The sequence below is a fragment of the Tetrao urogallus genome, assembly GCF_951394365.1.
Source record: "Tetrao urogallus genome assembly, chromosome: 1".
Taxonomy (NCBI): domain Eukaryota; kingdom Metazoa; phylum Chordata; class Aves; order Galliformes; family Phasianidae; genus Tetrao; species Tetrao urogallus.
This window is the reverse complement of record NC_136813.1, coordinates 181197183-181221389: the sequence shown is the minus strand read 5'-3', so window position 1 is coordinate 181221389 and position 24207 is coordinate 181197183. Positions and strand designations below refer to the sequence as shown.

The 24207-nt window shown below is 39.2% G+C and overlaps 1 protein-coding gene across 1 annotated transcript in view; it reads right to left on the bottom strand.

Moving 5' to 3' along the window:
* Positions 1-1248: 1248 nt before the first annotated feature.
* The window catches only part of RELN (reelin), a gene marked incomplete at both ends in the record, with an annotated part of 268207 nt that continues 245248 nt past the window's right edge, over positions 1249-24207 (bottom strand). Inside the window, 17 exons of the mRNA XM_079534561.1 lie at positions 1249-1345; positions 9277-9375; positions 9777-9974; positions 10955-11174; positions 12047-12204; positions 12534-12695; positions 13361-13434; positions 15034-15209; positions 15687-15929; positions 16329-16435; positions 16812-16987; positions 17702-17879; positions 18516-18730; positions 19554-19708; positions 20469-20725; positions 21672-21865; positions 23097-23274. Coding sequence (XP_079390687.1) covers positions 1249-1345; positions 9277-9375; positions 9777-9974; positions 10955-11174; positions 12047-12204; positions 12534-12695; positions 13361-13434; positions 15034-15209; positions 15687-15929; positions 16329-16435; positions 16812-16987; positions 17702-17879; positions 18516-18730; positions 19554-19708; positions 20469-20725; positions 21672-21865; positions 23097-23274 — 2887 coding nt within the window. The remainder of the gene's footprint in view (positions 1346-9276; positions 9376-9776; positions 9975-10954; positions 11175-12046; positions 12205-12533; positions 12696-13360; positions 13435-15033; positions 15210-15686; positions 15930-16328; positions 16436-16811; positions 16988-17701; positions 17880-18515; positions 18731-19553; positions 19709-20468; positions 20726-21671; positions 21866-23096; positions 23275-24207) is intronic.

The following is a 24207-nucleotide window of genomic DNA, read 5'->3' as shown; positions in this document are numbered from 1 at the left end:
CCCATTTCATTCCTTGCACTGGGACAAGCTCCAGCAAGCCTGGGAAGATCTCTCTGTTTGCCTCCGCAGATACTGCTGTTTTCAAAGTGATGTCATGTACTAAGTATATATTTTAAAAAATACCATCAATATTTGTATTGCAGTCTAGATAGCTAGTAAAAGAATTTGGTTTATGATTTCTTGGAAAGCCTACACGGCTCGACAAGTCTAACATCAGAGTTGTTTGTTGACATTATTTTTATTGAAGCATGGATCTTTAGCTTGGTTCACCATAAAGTGAAGCATTTTATTTATGATAATAGACAGTTTAGGGCTATAGGGGCATTATAACGTTGCTGGTGTAAATACAACCTTATCAGAAGATACAAACATGACCCGCAAGAGAAACAAACACCTAAGAGAACACAATGAAACGTTCACTGTTTACAAATCACTTCATTACTACAGACACCAAATGGCAGTTACTGTAAGTAAATCAGTTGCAGAGAACTGACTACATTTAGAGAAGGAAAGGGAACTTCTGTTTGGGGCTTCATCCACAACTGCTTAGTAGAAAAAGGTTTCATGTCAAGCATTCTTTTTTTATCCACAAAACAATGCTAACCAACAGACATATAAAAGAATAGGACTGAAAGATATCAACGTCTTTACAACTACTTTTGCAATTATCTTCTTGATTAGGTACTTTGATTTTTTAATACACTTTGTCAGAAGGTAAATAGCCCAAAAGTCAGCAGCAAAAATATTACAACAACAAAACAAGTAAATACAGTGCCAATGTGTCATTTTGTAGAATACAAAGAGGACAAACAATGATAACTTAATCATATAAAATGACACAGAGCTGAAATACAGTGCACTTAAATACCTATGTGACAAAAAATGTTAAATTCTGTACTTAGTATGTACGTTCTTAAACATAAAATCTGAAAAGTCTTTGTGCTTAAACTTTTTTTCCTGTTAAACAGAATTAGTTGCTTACTTCCAATACTGCCACTGTAACTGATATTACAACAGATCACAATTTTCACAGACACGTCAACATTAAAACATTTACCTATGAGAAAATAAGTCACTTCTCATTAGTTCACAGTGCGAAAAAGTGGTGTACACTCCGTCTTGAGAAAGGCTTTCAGTTATTCATCAAGCCAGTTGCAGAAAAGTCCTGAAACCAGATGCAGTGCTAGGTTCAAAGAATGGAAAGCAACACATCACATGTTGGGAGGAAAAAATAAATTTCTCATTTCTTCATGGATATCGTCTAAGTGACCTTCGTCTTCTGTTGTAGAAATGCCTGAGCCCATGTTGCCGTGAAAAATTCATCATGTAATTTTGTTTGCGAGTGCTGTTAAAATCAAAGGGCGAGGGGAGGAAGAGAAGAATGTCAGTTTGTTATTGGTACTTAAATTGCTTCTGGAGCAATGAGCTAGTGGGACAGATTCTTCTTGTTTCTTGCATAATTTTTGAAGCGTGTAAAGTAGTGTAAAGCACACCCTTGGTACAACAAGGTACAACAAGGTACAAGGCAATCGAGAATCTGTCCCACTTTGCTTTTTATTTACTGTTCATTATCTTGTGGAAAGGTTAAGAGCTTTCAGCTAATTAAAGCTTGAGCTGTCTGGGGCCATATTCACTAAAGCTACGTGCACTTCATACCCTCTCAATACAGCGTGTTTCTCTATTGCAGTCTTATACTCCAGTCACCTTCTGTCTCAGAACATTGGTTGCTGTATCTTGAGAACAGAGGAAAAGCTTTACTTTGTTATCTTCCACCTTTACCACAGAGAAAATGAAGTATAATGCTTTTATGCAGATTTTATATTTCCCTCCCCTGTACTCCTCGTCTCAAATTGAAAAAAGATCTGGGAAGTCTGCATCATTACATGGGAAGAAACCAGGCAGGAGACTGCATCCTGACTGAAGGAGAGACACGTGTTCACACCTGTGTGGAGAAGAATCATCTCATCTTGTTTAGGTTTCTGCTTCTACTGAGGGAAGAAAGAGCCATGAGAGGGCAGCAGCGCACAAGACTGCTCAGCCTGAAACCTAACTAATGCCAAAGGGCTGGATCCTACCTTCAGGTAGGTTGTCATCTGTGAGTTTTCCCAGTCCGTAAAGAGTAAATACACATGCTGTAACTGGTTACACATTCAAGTGCATGAGCTTATTTTTAGTGAATATGGCCCTTAGGAAAAAGAAATAATTGCATGCTTTGCAAAATAAGTATGATCCTCCAAAGGCAAAGATACCTTATGCTTTGTACCATGACAATGTCATCTACAAAAACATGTGTAACAAAATTATACCCTTTTCAACAGCTAATCTAGAATCTCAATGATAAAATTAAATAAAAGCAGTTGTGCCAAAATGTAGAATGTAAGCCGCCCATAAATTGCAAGCTGCCTCCCAGCTAGTTTGAAAATTTCTTCATCCAATTTTATGAAAAAATGAAACTTTTTTTTTTCTTTTTTTTTTTTTCTTTTTTTTTTTTTCCCCTGGAATGTACATACAAGAATGAAACAAGCCCAGCTCCGGATGACAGTGGATGCATCCAACACAACTTTTTGCACTCTTGTTTAAGTTAGTGCTCTAGAGCATTTGAGTTTGACTTGTCCTTGAATTTCACATGAATTTTTCAGTTGAAAAGTTCTGTGCTAATTTGTAAGTTATGTGTGAGAGAGTGACAGTGGTCAGTTTGTATGCTTTTAACGCTACTTGGTAGCTTAAGTGCAAAGAAGCATCAAAGGCCAGCGTTTATTCTAATCATACTCTGTGCAGCATCACCCTCAGTGCGCTCAGTGGCCCGCACCAACCCCAGCTGGCCTTGCTGCGGGCACGTGGCACAGAACGGAGCCTGGCGACGTGTCTGGCTGAAACATTTTCCCCTTTTGGAACTAGTTAAATTCAGGGCTGAGCGCGGCCGTGAGATCCTCAGCGTGGTCGCAAAACCCCTCGAGCAGCCCGGCACAAGGAGTTGCTGTCCTTGGTCCTGGCCCCACGTGATACCCTGCTGCCTTTCACTGCTCTCATTCAGCTGCAGCTTAACAGAGGTTTTCACCATTTTGGACACTTCTAGGTATGCCTGGCCTATATTTCACTTGCAGAGCCTAACCATTTTGTAACTGACACGCATGTTGTGATGAGGACATTTAAAACTATGAACAAACACAAAAATGACAAAAAAGAAAAGGAAAAGAAATACATGAGAAAAGGAATAAAGGGTTACCTACATTTTAAAAGTGATTGTTTTTTAATGTATATTCAGTCTGATTTAGTTATTGTATGAGATGATCAAGATGTTACAAACAAAGAAAATATACATTCCTCATCTTGCATGGAACACCACAGCATTGCAATGTGTGAGAAACAAGAAAAATCTAAACTCCCAAGAACTAAATGCTTTGGGTTTTTTGCTTGTACTGGCGTGGTTCAAACTTGTTCTTTCCAAAGGCTGAGGTAGGCTTCTCAACTGCTGGACTGGATGCTACATACATAAAAACTTCATGTCTGCTATAGAAATCAGCATGGTTTTCACTCTTGTTAGAGATAAATTGGTGTATCCTATACAATACAGTACAGTATCGTATTGTAGGTGTAGGCTGATATTCACAAAATAAGTCTATATTAATTTCTCTCTATATTAATTTCTATATATATTCTCTGAATTAATTTTACTGGTAGAAGAAAAAGCAGTGGATTACAAGAGACTTGTAGCACAGTTTATGAGGAGAAGCCACTGGCTCTTTAGCAGATCATTCTGTCTACTGGATATTTTCTAGAGCATTGTCTGAACTAAAGCCTGCAATTTAAAATTTGTGAAAATAGGACATAGCCAAATTCAGTTAAAAAATACAAAAATACAGTTAAAAATTAATTTATCTAATGTCACTTATTTTTTCACGTTTTTCTCATTTTTCATGTTTTTCTTTTTGATTGACAGGGCACGGTAGGAACCAAACAGAAGCAAAAATATTTGGATAACAAAGCCAAATCTGAAAGGAAAACTGTAAAGGCATCGTCTCAGGGCTACGGTTCTGTTGAATTTTGTGGCAGAATTACAGATTATTCATTAGGAGAGTCAAAAGAAAAGCGATGTGATTATTGGCTCTAGTGAGATCAAGACTTGAACCCACAGCTCAGTCATGGTGTTGGCTACTAGTATCTAACTGTGGCAGCACGCAGCAGCATAGCTACAAGTAACAAGAACTACCAGGCGCCATCTTACTGTGTGTCCGAGAGACATGGGTGCCCAGGCACCAGACAGATTCACTGACGTATGACACCTGGCCAAGGCTTCTGCTCTGTAGTCATTAATTAGAGAAAAAAGTGGGAATTCCCCCTTGGAGCTGAGAGGTTGCCCATGCGATAGGATGGGGGCCCTCCATTTGTACAGCTTATTGTGCTGCAGCTCCAGTAAAACTGCCATTGTCCAGCGGTGAGATGCTGAAAACCTTTGGCTAACGTTAGCTACCCCTGATACTCCCTGGGGCAGAGCTGCAGGATCAGGGCCCTAGAGAGCTGCGGCACATCCCAGAGAACACAAAGGATTTTCCATGGACCCATCACCCACAAAACTTTGTCAAAGTACTGTAGCTGTAGCAGCAAGTTATATTGCATATCGATTCAGGGAAAGTACTTACCTTATTCTAGTGTAAAACCAATGACAGCAAACAATGAAATACAACACAAGTTAGAAAATGCCTTTCAATGCATGCAGCACTGTGATTAGTCATAAAACCCTGATGAGGTTTAGAGGCAATATAGGATTTTTCATCTCTTTTGAAAATAAAAATTGAACAAATTATTTCCTGATATTTCAAATCAATGCTTACATTTTTATTTTCTATAAAATTCAGCATGCACTTTTTAGAAACATAATAAAAATGTCATAAAAGCACAGACTGCATCAGATTAAATTTGGCATAAATGTTGTGAATATTCAGATAATTACCTAATGTTTTAGTATTTCTGTTCTCTGTTATGACTATGTTTGTACTTTAATTTCAATGCATTTTTCAAATAATTGCTTTTTATTAAAAAATAAAGTAGATGAAAATGCTTTTCCACATAAACACTCTTTGCTAGAGCTGGGATATATAATTTGTATTTTAATGTTGCAAAATAAGGATAAGCATCCTTTGCACCAAATACAACTGAGTTCCTCACTAAATCATTTGTGCCAAAAGTGTGAGAATATCTTGACAATGAAGAGCATGGAGTGATGGCCATGGAGGGATTCGTTCTGTTTCCCAACAATTAACCATAATAAAGTAGGGTGTGTAATATTACTTGCATTCATTGCACAGCTCCAATTCCCATGGATTACATCATGAGTTTTGGGGTACAAAGAAAGCAACACCAGACCATTAGTATTCAGTTTATCATTGTTCTTTTATTCTCAATATCTTTTATCAGAATTCAGATTTGAAGAAGTCAATAAAGGCCTTCCCTATATACAAAGAAATGGCAGTTCAAGTGCACATGCAAAGAAGGGAGTGGTATCTGTGCAGCAGACAGGCTGTGAGCTCTCCTTTGAGAGAGGAACAAGGTGCAGATGAAATGCAGAGTTGGAAATGGGCTGTTCTTAGGGCAGAAATGCAGGGACACAAAAAAACCACTCTGAAGTCTGGAGTAAAATACATTTTTTTTATCCTAAGAAGAGCCACAGTCATGGAGTCACGTGAAGGTTGTGCCCAAAGCTTTCTTTACAGCTGCAGAGAAAAAATGTGGCACTAAAAAGGAATTATCAGCACTAGCTCTAAAGGGACCTCTTGCTAACTAATATCTTCTTCCATCACATGATACATATCAACCGTCATTAAAATAAGTTGGCCAATGGTTAGTTGGCAAGATCAATTTAATGTACCCCATATTCAAAGCAGGTACTGTGTTGGAAAGAGGTGCTCAATGTGAGCACTATTTGCAGCTGCAGTACAGCATTAAAAATACTGCTTTTCAATGAGCGATTCAAACAATTAGTTAAAAAGTGGGGTGATTCTAAGGAACGTACAAAAGCACTCATCCATTTCTTATCATCGCTATCTATTTTGCATGGACAAATCATCTGCAGGCTATTTTTCCCCCCAGCAAAAAAAGGAAGCAAATAGATTGCTTTCTGAAAATGTGTTTGCTGGTAAGAGGAGGATGTTCCTTGATTCAGAAATCAATTAGACTGAACAGTGCTGTGACACTGGCTGTGTATCACCCGTGGGCTGCATCTGTGCTACAGCGTGGCAGCGGGGCTCATGACAGAATTAATTTCAAATCTCTGCATAGCTAAGAGGTGAGGCATGTAAAAAGGTATCACATAGTTGTCCCTGGGTGGACAGTCTCTGGGGAGGACTGTAAGGAGGAGCACAGATATTCCTCACATCAACTGGGGAATAAAATCATGAAAAGCCTGGGTAGAACTACAAGCCTACTGACCCGCTCTACCTGCAGCAAGTGCTTTCCTTACTTGCCTTCCTACTCCAGCCCATAGTCTGCCCAAGGTGAGCACAGCTAACTTGCCCTCGGGCTGAGGGAAAGCTGGCAGAGCTCTGCACACTGCTGGGTCTGCAGACAGCCAAGCCAAAGAGGTACAGGGAATACGGGAGAATGTTTGTGATTCTTCCACTACTCTCTGGGCTGACAAGATGAGTTGTATGGAAAACAAGAGACTTCCCTGTGGCCAAAACCACACCTCCAGTTACAGGTCAGCTTCTTGCTATAATGCCACACAGGTGTCTGCTGTGGTGACATGGGTTCATAGAGCACAAACAAGCATGAAACCCACACCATCTGTGAGCAGACCTCACACGGGGCCAAAGAGGATAATCTAGATGGTGGCCAGAGGGGTGTACGTGCGTGTACATCAGCTGGAGTCCCTCAGGTGGGTGGAGGTGTGGCAAGGTTATGAGGGGACAGAGAACAGGCTGTGTAGGAAATAGAGCACCAACACCTCCCAGAGCCAGGGGTGTTTTTTCTGCCCTTCTGAGTCAAGGTCACAAGGCCAGCAGAGGTAATTTCCAGTTTGAGAACTACAGAAGTTTCTTAAAGTATCTCAGTCTTTAGAAAGATAAGCCAGGCAGAAACTTACTGACTCCCTATAAAATCAATAGAAAATTACATTATGACATCACCCTGCTAAATGATTTTAGTCCAGGCCATGCCTCTCTGCTGTAGGTGAAGAGGAGAACACACTGCCTCCTCTCTAGATGGAGAGCTGACTCAGTGAGTCAGCATGTTTGCCCCAGGGCTGGTGGAGTTTCTGTGCCTGGGGTGACATTTCCAGCACCTTCATTTCTAAACCTTTGTTGTTGTTTTTTGGTGGGGTTTTTTTTTGGTGTTATGTTTTTTTTGTTTTTTTTTTTCTCCCCAATTCCTTTCCAGTTTAAATTGAATGGGGAAAAGCACAAGAGAGCAGGCAAGGAAGACTGATGTGTCCAGAAAACAGAAAACCGCTGACATTTGGTTCTACTCACAGCACTCACAGCATCTTATTTTGTATTTTAGGTACCTTCAGGCCCTCATACTACCAATGGGGAGAGGCAGAGAGACTGGCAGTGGCAAAGCATCTGATGCTTGGAAGCTCAAGCTGCCTCTGATGAGTTTTTCTAAGATGATTCTTCTTCCTTGTCCACTTTTTTCTATTTCTTACAACCATTGAAAATCCAGAGATTAAGGCCCACACTGATCATTGGAAAGTGAAGCAATATTAAGAATTAAAGCTAAGTCCTGTCATTGTGATTCAGGACATGTCTTAACACAGCTGGTAGCCCTGGTGTGTACAAGATCAAATAGAGCTAGAGCTAACAGACAGAATTCCATTCTATCATAAAACAAATCTTATGACTGAATTGTCACAACTCAGTTTGTCTGTTTTGTTTATAACCTGGCAATTTCATCATCAAAGTTCTTCAGAATTTAGCCTAAAATTCCTTATTATAAATCTATCACACTCCTACTTGTGCTTCCCAGGTTAATGGGTAATATTAGTCTCTATTTTTTCCCCACGATTATTCTCTTTTTATTTTATTTTAATTGCAAAGCAGAAAGAAATTGAAATATTTCATAACCAGCAGTGCTCTTATCTACGGTTTCTTGAACACTGTGAACCTCCTGCGGGTTTATGATTTTTCCTGTCTTAAATGGTGCAGCATCCTACAGCCACTGATTAACTAAGGCAGGAATCACATCCACCCCTTTGTTCCTTCAAGCTTTAAGCTTAATGTTATGGAAGCAGCGCCCAGCAGGGTGTAAAAGCAGCAGAGCATGTGCAGTTACTCAGTGTTGGGACCAGTTTGGCTTGGGGTTGATATGAGTGCCATGCAAGCTGGTGCTGCTTGGTGGAAAGAAGTACAGGGCGAACTAGCAATCAGATAATCCACTTTTCTACTATTACAAAACGTTACTTGCAGTTTCTCTGTTAATTCAGATTTAAAGACAAAAACCTTATAATTACACATTCTGGATGCTATTCAAGCCTGATGTCTCATTGTTGGTTTGTAAATTATTCAATAAAAGGAACGTTTGAACCTATCTATGGAGCAGGCACGCCTCTCTCTGCCAACCACTGTCAGCGATGAGTTCCCGCCAGTGAAGCCACTAGCATTTCACTTCTACTGGAACTAAATTGTTAGAGAAAAAGCAGGTCATCTCTTCGTGACGTAACACAGGAAAATGGGTTAGCTGCGAGCGGAACCCATCTTAATAGTGGGAGAACCAGGAGGGTGAAGACACTTTACTTGGTAAAATCTTGACAAGGGGATGAATATAGCTCGGACCATAGGAACCTGATATAGTGAACCCTGTTTCTGAACAGTATCCTTCTTACTAAAAAAGGAAATGAATAAGGCATTAGTTGCTAATGCAAATTTTTCAGAGGCACAACAACATTACTCTGTGCAAAGAGCAATACAGCAGACTCTTGTATCTTTGAAAGGATATAAATCAGCCTTGCATGGCACACTATTGAACAGAAATATCCTTTTTTTTATGCTCCAGCACAATATATCTCACAGTCATTGCTACACTACAGGAACACACAAACACTTGGTGGTGATAAAGCCCCGCTTTCCCTCCTGTGTTTTTCCATGAGGCACAACACCTACCCCTGCTGTGCCACATATTTCATTGCCATCTTAGCTGCTGCTGGTTGCAGTCAGGGCAAAGCATTAGCAAAGACTGATTCTCAAAGGTCTCCCTGGACCAAAGTGATTCTTACTGAGCTTAACACTTGTGCCATGCTGCAGGTATTTCTGAGATGGGGTGGGATGGGGTGAAGCTGATACTCACAGGACGACTTCTACGTGGTCCAAAGCCCACTGATCATGACCTGTTCCGTTGTGACGGGGCTGCCACCAGCGCAGTAAGACTCCTTTCATTCGTGCCTCCCTGTCGTCACAAACACAAGAGCCTGTGAGAGCTCCAGACTACAAAGGCTTACACTTCTCTGTCTCCCCCCGAGAGGTGCTGAGAGCAAAGACAAAGCATTATTTGTACATGTACATGCCTACAGCCTGTAGGCACAAAATATTCAATGGTGAACAATTGCACACTCAAAAGGAAGAATTAAGCATGCTTTCTTCTTATCCTTTAAAAGCATATTATGCTTTTTCCCAAGTATCTAATAAGCACTCTCCTGTTCTTTCTTAATCAGCCTTCTGCTTAAACTTCCTTCTTTGCTTACCCTCTCATCAACCTTATTTTTCTTGCAGTGATGCAAAAATAGAGTCTTTCCTACCATAAATGTATCTTGTGCATTTAGACGTAATGAAATGTGACTGGGTACTCACAGGGGAACATTATAAGACACTCTTTGGGCTTGTATAAAGTCCTTTGGCTGATGCTGTGCAATTACTTGCCATGTAATTCCATTATTTACACTGTATTGGAGAAGCACTGCCTTGTCTACAGTGTTAGGATCACTTAGATTGGTATTGCAGCTGTCTGTTTGTGAAATGCTTCCAATTTGCAAAACGAACATGATTTTGCTGTAAAACAGAGAGAAAAGGTATTGTCAATATGCAAAAAAGTATCCAGACAAGAACAATTGTACTTCCAGGTATACTGCAGTTATTAAAAATTTCAGGATTCTCAAGAATCATTTCTTTTAATATGTAAAATAAGTTTTCTCACATCTAAAGCACAGCTCCTCTTTCAAAGTAATAATTTGCTGTGTACAGCATATTTCCATATATTTGAAGACAATAGATCCAATTTTACAATGTACCTGCAGTCAACTGAGGTATACAAATAGAACAGGCAAGTGAATGTATGAAATGCTAAAAAGGGCAAATAAAAGTTGAACAAAGTACTGAAAGGATTTCAAATGTTCTACCTAGGCATTTAAATAAGAAACAAGGAGTCTGATTTATATCTGGCCCATTTGCTGATTCACTCTGCTTCTAATAATTCTTTAGACAGTTAAAGACAAAACCAGTCCAGAAAGCTGTCACTCTGTTAAGGGTCAGCACAGGCTGGTTTGTTTTTCTGTGGCTAAAGAGATTTAACAGAAGAAAAAGATACTCATTTTCATTTCCAGGTGAATGTAATTTTATTTGACAACTGAAACAGGAAAATGAGTCCGTAATTACTGATAGCATCTTCACTCATGACTGCCATTGGAGGCACATGCAAACGTGGTGTTTGTTTTATCAGATCAGGCACTGGTCCAGGCAGTCTGGTATCCAGTCTTTGCCAATGGCTTCATCGTCAGTTCTGGCTTACAAGGCAGCTCTCTGTTGGACATGATGAAAACAGCTGACCTTTTCATTTGACATCGCTTCCTCCTCATTCTATCTCCCAAATCAAAGTCACAAAGCATTCTGTTTATCTGCCAACCACATCTAACTGCATGGTAAAGCCAAGTTAGTTTATCCTCTTCAATACTGCCTCACATGGCTCCACATGCATAGAAAGAATTTCCTTTCTCATGAGCTGCTGAAGGAACATTTTCTGCTCAAAGTATTACCTTGCTCGGGTGAGATCCAGAGGCTTAGTCACAGCTTGTCGTACTTGACATCCATTAAAATAGAGTGAATCTCCATGGGCATAGGGTGCCAGCTGTCCACATCCATTCCCTATCACTCCCCCCTGAATGGTTTCCCAGTTTATTTCAGTGACTCTTTCAGATTCAAAATTATCTTTAATATAACTGGGTAGATCATGGCTAAAAACAGAGCAGTCATCACCTAAAAATGAAACAGCAAAGTTATAAAACACAAAGTATCCAAAAGTATTATGAAAATAATTGAGAAAATTCAATTACAATCCATTGTAGTTACATTCAAGTTAGTGGCTCAATACACAGGGTGACTACAGGCTGAATATGTTTCAGCAAATCCATTAACAGTGTGCACATTGCTGCACAGCATTCATTTTTATGAAACTGAAGCTGCCAATCTGTTATTTCTTACAGCAGTACAACTTCAAGGATTGCAATAGAGCTTCCCCCATTTTTCATTGGTGCCAACATAAGAAACCTCAAATTGATGCTTGAGGGGAAATGTCTCTAAAACCGGGAAGGAATCTGACCTCGTAAAGTTATGAGACTGCCCTGGAAGGCTCTAAACACTTTGGCTCCACTCCCGTAAAGCAGTTATGATGTAATGAGGACACTCAGGTGCCATTAGACACGTGCTTATCTGATTGAGGCTTCAGAGCAGAACACCCTTTTGTGATTGTGTGCAGAGCTGAATCTCCCACAGGTGCCATCAATTTCTGGATCCCATGTACACTTCCCCTGGGAGTGACTGCACCCTTGGAAGGAGTAGAAGGCTGAAAGTCATATCTGGGTAAGCAGGTAGCCACCTCCTGGCTTCAATGAAGATTGAATGGGCTTTAAATACAGTGCCAGACAGCAGAGACTACTGATTCAATCCAGGAAGAATAAATGCAGGGAAGAGCTGTTACCTGCAGCCCTGTAAAATTATGAATTTAAAGTCTGTTACTCAAGCACTCCCATGATGAATTAAGACAGGATATATCACTCTATCTTTTTGTTTAACTTTGGGCTATATTAGACTGCAGCAGTTGTATAAGAAAGAAAATGAAGAAAAGAAACCTTGATATCCTTCATCACAAATGCAAATAGCTCCAGTTGTGCAATATCCTCGACCACTGCAGAGCTTAGGGCATGCTTCCCCAATGTACACGTGGTCAATCGCCCAGCTTTGTTTCTCTAGTTCTTCTCCTTTCTGAATCCACCTGAACTGAGTTGCACTGCAAATATCAAAACCCAAATATGATATTATGATATCTAAAAGTTAAACACATTTATACAGAGAACTTCAAATTTGCCAGCAGAAGATGAAATGAAAAAAAAAAAAAAAAGCATGAGAGAAAGAGCCAGCCTGAATGGGTCGCAACCGTATCATTGGCAGTAGCCACTTCTATTTAAATAAGCTTTCTTAAAAACATTAGTTTTACATCAGACCTAAATCCAGCAATAAAGAGCACTTTAAATCCACCAGTTGTTCCAAAGCTAACAGTGCCAGCGAGACAGCTGACATTTTATAGGCCCACAATGAGCCGACCTTTTGGTAGCCTACCTGGAAGAGACATGATCAGGCAGCTGGATAGTTATTCTTTTCCACATGGAGCTGTTGACAGAGTTATAGATGGTAGCTTCATGGAATTGAAATGGGGAGCAGCCAATGCTATTAGATGAGGAAGGAAGACAGTGTGTCTGTACGAGCTGCCATGAATCTGTCCTATAAGAAACAAAAAAATTATGTTTTTAGAACTATGGACAGAATAATGAAAGGATAACAGGGAATCTCTAAAGGTCACAACACCACCAGTCTCACTAAACAAATCCAAAGGATTGTCAACAATAGCTTTCGTACACTTTGTAGCCACAGACAAGAGCTGAGAGGATGAAAGCCTGGTGCAGCCATGGAAGACTTTCCATGCTCTGTATTTACTTACAAGCATTTAAGTACAGAATGTGCCATCAATTTTACAAATTATAATGCACGATTATGCTACAGCACAGTGTTATTACAGAAATAATGTTACTGTTTGTCAGTTAAAGACCAAATCAGAATTAAATAACCTCCACCTGTTTACAGTTTGGTCCTAAATATAAACTCCTGTACAAGACTAAAACAACAGTATCCCATGAATGTGGTTTTCTGTGAACACATTTTTAACAGTAACATGTACATGACTGTAACTGCAAGCTCAGTCAGCATCTGGGATAAATTATAAAGAGAATTTATGGGAGTTATGTAAAGAAATCCCAGTGCTTGCAAACAGAATTTGTTCAGATCCTGTTACAAGATGAACATCAAAACAAATGCGTTAATAAATAAAAGCCCTTGAAGTTTTTAATTGCACACTATTTTTTAAGTCCATATATTCTGCTCTCACTTACCTTGCATCCTTAGTATACTCCAGCATCACAGAGTGGAGGTCCCCACAAGATGATGCCTCACAGCCAACCACGATCTATAGCACAAATAAAATTGGCAGCTGTAACAAGTCAGGCAGACACTTAATGTGGCACATGATGAACTGCTGCTCTATTTTTTATTTTTTACAGGTTGCATAAAAGAGATTGCAAACGTAAACCTTGGAAAAAAACCATTGAAAGCGGATGGATAACAAAAGACACAGTACTTCAGGTACTGCTCAACTGTACCACATTGTTATTTTCAAACAGAATCCTAACACTGATATCCCAAATTTCAAATTAGCTATCTAAACAAACATTGTTTCTGACACACAGAGAGGTGGGCGCGCCTCAGCTTTTGAGAAAGTGAAATACCTAACTTTGTATTAATCATCCATGAAATTTTTAAATCATCAAATCATTGACGAGTAATCAAGTCAGTCCAATTCAGAACAGAATTACCCTGCATGTACAAACAAGTAACCATATTTGTGCCACGTTAGAATAGAAAGATTACAGCATCCCTTATGTAGTACTGAAGAGGTAACACAAAGCTAAATTTTAAGTATTTCAAAACCAAAGGGCAGCCATGCATTAGAGCTGCATTCTTAGTTTAGAAATAAAATCCTTGCTCTGTCTGGGGAAGAGAAAGGAGGAGAGAATCTGGAGAAAAAAACACTTTACTCAGTAATGCGAAAAATTCAATGCTGATGGGTTATCTTAATTTTGCCCTCAAAATAGAGGAAAAAGATGATATGCTGACTAAAATAAGCAGCAGCTCAGAGGGGTCTTGGCATGCAGTAGAATCTAGCATGTCAGACTCCACTTTTATATAATTTCTTTAAAGACAGCATACTGTGTATAAGTGTCACAGCAATGCTTTCATGGAGTACATTAGTCAATATAAAATAGGCAACAGTGTTGAGAAAATATTGATTGAAAATAGGAAATCCTGGAGCTGTCTTGTAAAAAAAAAAAGAAAGGCAAGAAAAAAACATAACAAGAAAATAGATAACTATTTTTATGACTTGGCATTCATGTTATTTCTCGGCTCATTTAAGAGATGGTGACTGGGGAAGGACCTAGAACATTTCTGGGCAACAACTACATAAGTATTTTCTTATTGCCACTGTCTGTATTCAGAATTCTACCTTAACAAAGTAAAATACCCAGAAATGTTACTCTGATTATTTAGAACACTGTCCATCACACAAATAAGCAGAGGTGTTCTTCTACTCTGAGCACTTCTGCATTTTTAGTAAACCAGCTTGTTTCCAGTCCAATTCTGTGTTGCCTTTTTTCTTTATTCACCAGCTGGAGGGAATGGTATATTCTGCATGTCTTATATTCTCATCTTAGAAAATAACTCTCACTGTATTGATGATCCAGTGATGTGGGAAGAAAGGGATTAGACTGCCAGTCCCTCCCAGTAACCCCCAAAGGATACAGGCAATCAGAATTATCTGTCATTTAGCATTCATGCAACTTTTCATGTACTCTACCTACACTTCAACATTCCTCTTAAAGTCTAATAATTAAAGTCATACTTTATGCATCCAGATGTGCTTCATAGCTGGAAGAAGGAGAATTTCTGGAGAGAAATTAGATGGTTTTTCATTGCATACTTTACACTGTAGAGAGAGAACATTTCTTACTTTAAACTGCATCATGTATCCTGGTTGTATAATGAGCTCCCTGGAGGACAGGATATTGTGTGTTTTGTCCTTTTTCTTATTTGGCCAGTAGAGATGGAATGAAGGATTTCCACAGAACCCTGCAGTCCTGACTGCGTTAGGGTAAAAACTCCAGTTTTCTTCATGAGAGGTGCCTTCTGTTAACATGAGTTAAATGCAATTACTGCGTTGTCTTGGTAAATATCAAGGCTTAGTAATGAATCCACAGAATCACTAGATATAAACACTAAATCTCTGCTCACTGTTGTGACATGCAGTAAGTAAGCTACTAGGAGAAACAGTAAAAACATCAGCTCCAGACAGCTAATTTGAATTTTAAAATAATAGCATTTCAAAAAATATGATCAAATAAAATTTCCCTGTTCAAAAATTTACATGAATTGAGGTGGACTGAAAAAAACCCCTTTCTTACAGGTGTATCCATACATTTACACAAACACCCCTGAATTCATGTGCATATATGTATTTACACATCAGGATATAAACAGTCGTTGTCTACAACGCGAAAAATTCACTTAGCTCAAAAAGGAGAAAAAGGATGTTTGCAAGTTCACAGGGCTTTTCTCAAATAAAATCACAGCAGACAACAGAATAGCCGTCACAGCCTTTCTTACCATCATCAAACGTATCCACCAGCTGACTGGGGTTGATCTCTGCTCCACCAATCAGAATGTTATCCAGAGCCCACTGCGCCCGATCAGGGCCTGAAACCACAATCCCGTTGCTGATGGTGAAAGGCTGCCACCACCGCAAGCGGGTTGTGTTGGTCAGAGCATGTTCAGGGAGAAGGATGTAGTCATGCCTGACTGAGATGTATTTTTGGTAATCCATCTCGTGAAGCAAAGTCCAAGTTATTCCTAGAATGAAAAGATGAAGATTTAGTAATGAAAACAAGTGTAAGATAGAATCTTCTAAAAGACTGGAGGGCTATAATAGGAAATCAGGAATAACAGTTACGGTCTTCTAATAAACAAATGTTAACTTTTAAGGGTAGCTGGTGACTGTTATTCATTACAAGAATAATCTTGTAATTGTATAAAAGCATCAATTAGCTGGAAGCCATTAATTAATAAAATCAAGCAGGAGGATTATGGAAAACTTCTTCCAAGCAATAGATGGAAATTTTAGACAAGAAAATTACCTTTTCAATGAATAACACTCTTACTGATTTGTATTCTTCTGATAACTTCTCAGATATTTACAGTGTTTGAACACCGAACCAGGCTGTAGTTTAGATGAAACTTAGATGTACTTGCCTCCATCAATGGAATAGTCCAGCAGCACTCCCTCCTTTCTGCAAGTTGGTCTGTGGCATGTTGTCATGTTGTTTTCACTCCCAATTCTTCCCCAGTACTGTAGAAATCTAAGAGTAAATGTAAAGACTTACATCTAGTAGCATACTTCACAGATCTAGAAATTTGCTTTCTGTTGACAGATATGCTGAAAAAGTTTAAAATACAAAAACTTTTACGCATGTAACATCAATGTAGAAGTAGAAAAAGGGTTTCAAAAAACATTGTTTTATAATTCCCATTGGAACTCATGGAATTCAACAGACAAACACAAAGTCCTCCTTATGGGAAGGACTAACCTCCTGCAATGGTACATGCTGAGGACTGATTAGCCAAGAGCAGCTTGTAGCTGCTGAAGAATTCCCTGAGCTACAAATGGTATTGCCTGCTGCTCTGTGAGTGTTTAAGAGAGTTTAAGAGAGTTCCCCATGACATAATATGACATACTTTGCACCCCTCAGGTCCAGATCTTGTGTGACAGCCTGCCTCACAGTTTGACCTCCAAAATACAGAGTTGTGTCTTCTGCTAGAATCCCACACTCAGTACAAGTATTTCCTCCTTCCAAGGACATCCATAAATCTGGCTTAATTTCTTCATTGTCAAAGCGTTCTTTTAGGAAAGTCTGTAACAAAGATATTTAACATAAAGGAAAAGTAGTTATGATCTTAAGCCTTTCTGACGAACAGAGCTGGAACTGAGATTCAAAACATATTTGAAAGGTTCATGAAGATTGTGAAGATTTTTTTTTCTCCCAAGTGAATGAGCAGAAGTGAACTGAATTGACTAACATGCAAATATTTCAGGGCTAGATTTTAACATACTGGGGAGCCAATCCAGCACATCGGAATTTGCATGTAGAAAGGAATAGGTCTATTTCATAACTGTGGTCATTTAAAACTATACAGCACCACTCCAGTCTGTAGCCAGTATATGTGTAGATATTGCTGTTCTACATTTTCTCCCCAGCAAAAGTTGTACTGCAATGAAACGTCAAGACTCTTGTATTTTTTGCTTCAGTAAGCTCTTTCGTGATAAAGACGATCCTTCTACAGGACTTGATCAATAATAATCATGGGCAATTGTGATTTTTATCTAATGATAATCTAAGGATTAACAACGAATGAGCTTTATTAAGCAGTGTTATGTAAAAACGAACAAAACAGTTCTTGGATACTGCAGTAACAGTTTCATTTAAAAAAGTGATAAAAGAGATGGAAATGGACTTGATTATCTTCATGCTGACAGGAATCAGAGTTCAATTTCCACTGTGAGCAACCTCCTTCTCTCAGTCAAACACATATCTAAATTCACTCTTTAAAATACACAGTAAAATTACCTTCAGTGTTTGGGTCAGATAGCAGTTCGGACCCGAATATCCAGGATCACAGATGCATTGCTCTTTCAGGCAGTCTCCATGTCCTCTGCAATTTTCCAGACAACCGGGGCCCAGATAGAAATTATCAATGGCCCACTGCATATCTGAGTATTTCTGGTAGAACCGAAACCTCACAGGACTGTATGTACAGAAACAAAGAAAAGCAGACATTTGTGAAAGAACTTTGCTCAAACAAACACAGGTAGTTGAAGTGCTTATGACTTATGACTGTACTATTCTCCAAGCTTCCAAAAGTAATATCTGGCAGTCTCTGTTGAAATGACATACCCGTGTTTTCTCCTTCTCAAGTGTACTATGATATCTAGACATGATGGAAGCAGGAAAAGTATTTCGGCTCCCCAAATTTCATTTTTGGTTATACTTTCTTTGCAGATTACTCAAAGATACAAGAGATTTTAATTTTTGCAGAAAAAATCAACCCAAATAGTTTGTATATGTGTGGACTACTGCAGACAATAGGGGAACACTTCCACTCAGTAGGGCCATAAATTTACTCTCTAATTGAATGCAGCTGATTGAACACAGCAGAACATGCTACACTGAAGTAGGTTTCAGAAAAGCAAGGACGACTGTTCCATTTGTTCAGAACAAGAGTCATGATCAATCTTGACAAGAAACAAAACTAGGCAGTAAATGTTTCTATTCTGTACTTTCCTAGGAAGAAAATGAATAGGTACATGTGTCCCCTGTTGTGTTTTTCAGGAGGTGAAAATCCAAGAACCTCAGATAAAACGAGTTGCTAACTCATACTTACTTGCCCATGAGGTTTTCAGGTAGTGAGTAAGTTACTCTTTTCCACCCTTTTGTAGGAAAGAAGACAGATGGCTGTGAAACACTCCCAGAACATTTTGGATCAGCAGGTAAACACTGAGGTACCAAATAACTCCAGCTAACACCAAAGTCAGTGGAGTATTGCACGTGGACCTGATTTTGTGCAAGTTTTTCTGAGGTTTTACATCCAACAGAAATCTAATAAAGAAGAGAGCATAAGTAAATTAGAATTAACTGTGGTAGTGAGTAGAGTTTATAAAATATTTGAACTTGAAAAAAGGCCGCAGAATTTTGCTTGAAATTATGGCAGTAACAGTTCTTGTAAGCTATTGTCACCTGCAGATCTCATCCCAATATTCACAAGATTGAGAACAGTCATCAAATTCAGAGTTTTTGTTGTTTTTTTTTTTTTTCTAGCTAGTTCATCTTTATGGATATCCAGGTTTTGTCACTTCTGCCCCATAGCCCCGTACCTCATAATTGATATTCTCCTCTCCAATAAAGTCTAAGATTTGAGTATTTCAGAGAAGGCCACCCAGGTCAGTTATGGCCAGTAGACCTTCTTTTTAAGACAGTTGTGCAAAAGGATCTTACAACTTTCATGTATTGCTGGATTATTTTCTCTCTGTAGGTAAAGGGATGTATGAAGGGTGGTTTAGTTGCAGTTTTGATGTGAATGCATGCCCACACAGGAGAGGTGTGGCCATTTTTGAGCTGTTTTCACTTCACCAAGCAGCTAAAATAAAACAGGCACCTTATACATGTTTAATAATCTTATTACATGATGTCCATACAACTTCTGTGCTGGAAGAGAACAATGTGCCACCTACGAGAAAGGTTTGCAGTATTAAAGCTGGCCAACAAGTAGCAGGTGAGACAAATGAAAACAGCTAATTAACACTTTCCCCTGCAGGGAATGGCTCATGAATAGGTATAGACATCCTCTCAGTTCTTGAAAAATCTACCTAGATTTGGAGGAAAATGATTTTTAGAATATTTATGTAGAAAACTGTGATTTTACCTTGAACTGCATAATCCAGCCTTCTGTTGGAGTCAGGTCATGGGTAACTGCATAAACCTCTCTGCCATCATGGCTCCCACAGATCATAACACCATCAGGAGAATCACAAAACCTCTCAATTGAGCAATCATCATGGAATAACCAGTGTTCATTCACTTGAAAATAACCGAGAACATCAGTAAGTGACAACATGGGTTAAGAAACCAATCAGGAAGTAGAGTTGAACAGTAATGATATGTTATTTTTTAGCCTACATGCAAATTATTTAGTATTCCTGAGAATGTCAATGTCTCTCCCAGTTGTACACATTTATTACATTTGTTGCTCTTACAACTCTCTTACATAAGCATCATGGCATTATTTTTTAATGTTCATGATGTACAGGTCTGAGATTACTGAAAACATGAACTTCTGTTGCACTGCATGTTACTGAAGAACTTTCTAATGTTTGTTGACAACATGCCTGCATAAAGACCACTCAGCACTGTTAGTTGCTAAGCTTTCTGAAGTACTTCCTCTTCCAGGAAATGTATCTGGAAAATGTAACCTAACCTTCCTAAAGGTTATTTAAGCCAGTTAGCAAATAGGAAACAAACAGGTTAAAAAAGCTACCTAGAATAACCTGGTTTCTTTCCATCCTTTTTTTCTTTCTCTCTCTTTGAAGACAAATTCATCATCTAAGTAAATTCACTCATTAGAAAAAGGAAAAGTTACATTACATATTTTTGTTTTGCATTTTGTGAACAATAATAACAACAAAGCTAAAAAAAAAATAAAAAGAAGCAAAGATGCTCATAGCGATAGGATTGTCTGTGACATCTGTCATAGGGGACAAAGATTCAGAGGTGCAGCAAGAACTAGAAATCTCTGTCCTGACTGCTTGCTCTTTAATTCAGATCCGTGTAAAACATTTACCTGTGGTTTTATCTTCCATGAACATGTCGAAGGCGATCCTCCCGGTGGGCCCTGCATCGGCAGGGGAGCGCTCGTGCTGCGGCAGAGGAGCGCTGCTGAAGGTGTCCAGCATCACAGTTCTCTGGTCAGCTGAGCCAGAGATCAACACGTTGTCGATAGCCCAGTCGTTCTGGTCCAGACCATCATGTTTAGGCTGCCACCAGCGGAAGCGCGTCCCAATAGTTTTAGCATCGTAGGGGAGGAGGATGTTCACAAAACTGAAATACAGTGTGGAAATTAGTTGTAGGAAACCCACAGGAGAAGGCCACTTCTCAATGCTCTGTATTGGGTACTTTGACTGGGTCCACCCCTGTTGTCTCTTAGAGCATGTGGAAACTGGGAAAATTGAGAAGGTTAGGTAATCCAGCGTATCTTCTCCCATGAGAGACTGCCAAAATAAAGAACCCTCATAAAACCCAATGTCATCCCTTGCACAGAGGCTCACAGTAAGGTGAAGAGGGTCAGCAGCTGGTCTATGGCACGAGTTGTTCAAATTTGCTTTAAGGAACAAAATGCAATGGTCTATCAACATAAGATCCCAGGGAAATGCTAAGGGAAGTGCTGAATAATAATTACTATTTTCAGCCTGAAGCCATTCAGAGAAATTTTCTTATTTCCATTACAATAGTAGTCAATGGCACACTTAAATCACTTGTCCAATTAAAATGCTAATGATTTGTTTGTGTATTCAAATTAAACGTCAAGCCATATGTCCTTCCCAGCCCCGTCTTTTAAACTAATAAACGAAGAAAGGGTTCACCTATATCTGTGCATGCTTTGAAACTCACAAATGTCTGAAGGAGTGTTTGAGTGCAGTGTAGACATCTTAATGGGTATCTGTAGAAATTCAGTTTCTCCTCCATACACCATTTTCTAACAAGTTCAAATAGCCAGTCAGCAAGGAGCATGATTGTAAGTGAAAGTAACTTGCAGAACAGGATCATTGCAGCTATCTTCCTACACTTATGGCTTTGCACCTGAACTAATGCTGATGCTCTAGCACATGCTTTAAAGCCGTTCAGAAATTTCTGCAGCACTGGACAGACTCTGTCTGTGTCTTGAAGATTTGATATCCAAACCAAAGCAGTAATAAAAGAAATAAGTTGTTACAAAACATTCAAGACCATCTGACCTAGTGTAGGATAGAAGAAAGCATTTACAAACCCAGGCTTGCTGAATTGGTCATAGAAAATTTCCATCAGGAGGCTCCAGGTAATTCCACCATTCACAGAATACTCCAGCAGCACTCCTTGGTTACGATTGTTAGGAGTTATCAGACATCCATACATGAAATAAAACTGGATGAATTCTGCACTGGTGAGATTCAGATCCACTGTAACTAGCATACGGCTACAGCCCTTGAAAACAATGGAAAGTTATGTTGGCTGGTGCTACCTGGTAAAACTTAGAAAAAGTGTTAGATTATGCAGTTGCTGTTAGTAAAATTACATATTGTAACATCTTCCAGAATGGTACAACTTCTACAAATTATAACAACAGTAAAGCTACAACAGAACAGTAAACGACTTTCTCTGAGAACAGTTTCAGGTATGTTCCATCTTAAAAATACCCACCCATGTTGCTCCCTGCACTTACAGCTTTAAAATATTAAACCTCATAAATGGTATTCACCTCCGTGCTGAATACAAGAGTTACAAAAATCCACATCTCCAATGTAGAACGTGAGGTTGTCCACAGAGTTGATGAGCTGCTGATTGTGTCTGATGGTTCAGTTGATGCAAATCATCAAACAGCACAGCAATTTTAATATATGTGCTTTCCAATAATGCCTTGTATATTTCACACACTTTACTTACTGTTAATTAGTGGTGCCTACTTAGTCCTACTGGAAGGAATTGGAAATGCAATAATTCCATTAGTTTACTCCAAAAAACTTAATTTCTTGGAGCATTAGTTAGTACCTAGTTATAAAATGGGCATGAAAGAGCACAAGTTTTATGTTTCTAAAGTTTCATCTAGTCATTTTTATAGCCCTGAGGCTATCTAAAGCAAACTGCAATTCAGCAGCAGTCCAGGTTATGCAGCTATGTATGCAGCTAAAGCACAAGTAATTATACTCCAAGTTCACACTGAAAATAAATTAAAAAAAAATGAAATATCTGAAGGATGAGTCGATACATGGATGTATTTTCATGGAATAAGTGCATGGTAGATGCACATAAATATCTTGCTATTCATTTACCTCTGTGGGCTGATTAGAAGCAGCACTTAACTGCAGTCTCTGTGGAAAATGTAAGTGCTACAGGGAGGCCATTATCAGTGGGTGGGTCTGAAAGTCTACAAACTTTTTGCTTTGTTGTATCAGGCCCTATCACAGCTTCTTTCAGGAGGCCTCCACGCCATTACTCATATTCCTGGCTGCAGAAAAACTGGAAAATGCCCAGATCATGCTATCTGATTTGTCTGGCTGGCACTGGTCTGTAGAATCTATCTGACTTTGCACTTCCGCTGGCAAGAGGGTATAATTTTTTTAATATGTTTTATGTTTACTGTGTTAATATTTTATAACACACTGCTCTTTATTTAACTTTTTAGATCTAAAGCAGCAAGTCTGTGCTGAATACCAACCCCGCTAAAGTGAAGAGCCATCCCGGAGGCCACTGCTCCGCAGACTGTGCTCAGCTTGCCTCCATTCACTGTCAGCCAGTTCTGGTTGGATGGCGAGCGATTGAAGTTATCTTTCAGTTGTGTTGGAAGGGGAGTCTCTGGCTCATCGCAGTACAGCCCTCCCCAGTGCTCATCACAGCTGTGGAGGAAAACAAACGCAAAATTCAGCTGGCAAAGGTGATGCACAGAGGTCTGATCCACGTTGTGTTATCCCACATCAAGGTGCAATGTTATTCCACACAGACTGTCTGCATCATTCACTAGCTCACAACTTGCATATAGGGGTTTCAGACATCTGCCACTTTTTGAAGTCGTTAGTATGAACAAAAATGATTTTAGGAAGGATAGAATTATGTAGATGTTTTTCCCACTCTGTTTTATAATGGAAAGTACTCCAACACAATGTTACCAGTGAAATAGATTTTACTTTGATAGACAAAACTAAAAGGATGTGCTAAGCATAGGAATGTCCAACTAATGTTAAATTTACATGAATTTCTGTAAAATCCTAATGGATAGATAATTTCCTATTGCTCCCTTATACAGTCCTCATTTTTTTTTCCTCTTCAAAAAACCTTGTAATGTCTTGAAATCTGGATAAAAGCACAGAAATGTGCTTTGCTACTATGTGTAGATCATGCCTTGGTACTTCAGTACTGCTGGGATAGAGGCCAAACAATAATATACCTATTCTGCAGTGGAATATATTTCTAGTACACATAGTCACAGTAAAATTCTCCCATTCTCCCATTTCTGTTACCATTTGTGACTGGAAAAGCAATACATCCATCTGGAAGATATTTCTCTGTTGCCAAACAAAAAAATCTGGAGAGGTCTGGTTGTTGTTTGGTACTTTTGCAAGGCTTTACGTATCAGCCTTTAGGCTGATAGTTTGAGGATCAAACCAGTCTGCTGCCATAGGCAAACTCACTTATGAAGCCAATTCATCAGGCCACCAAGCCAACACTAGTTCTAAGGCAAAAATCGGCCTTGTAAAGAGCTGGCATATATTCTTCCACTTAGCACGTGTTCCATTACCAGCCCTGGAGCTCCAGCAAGGATGAGCATCCAG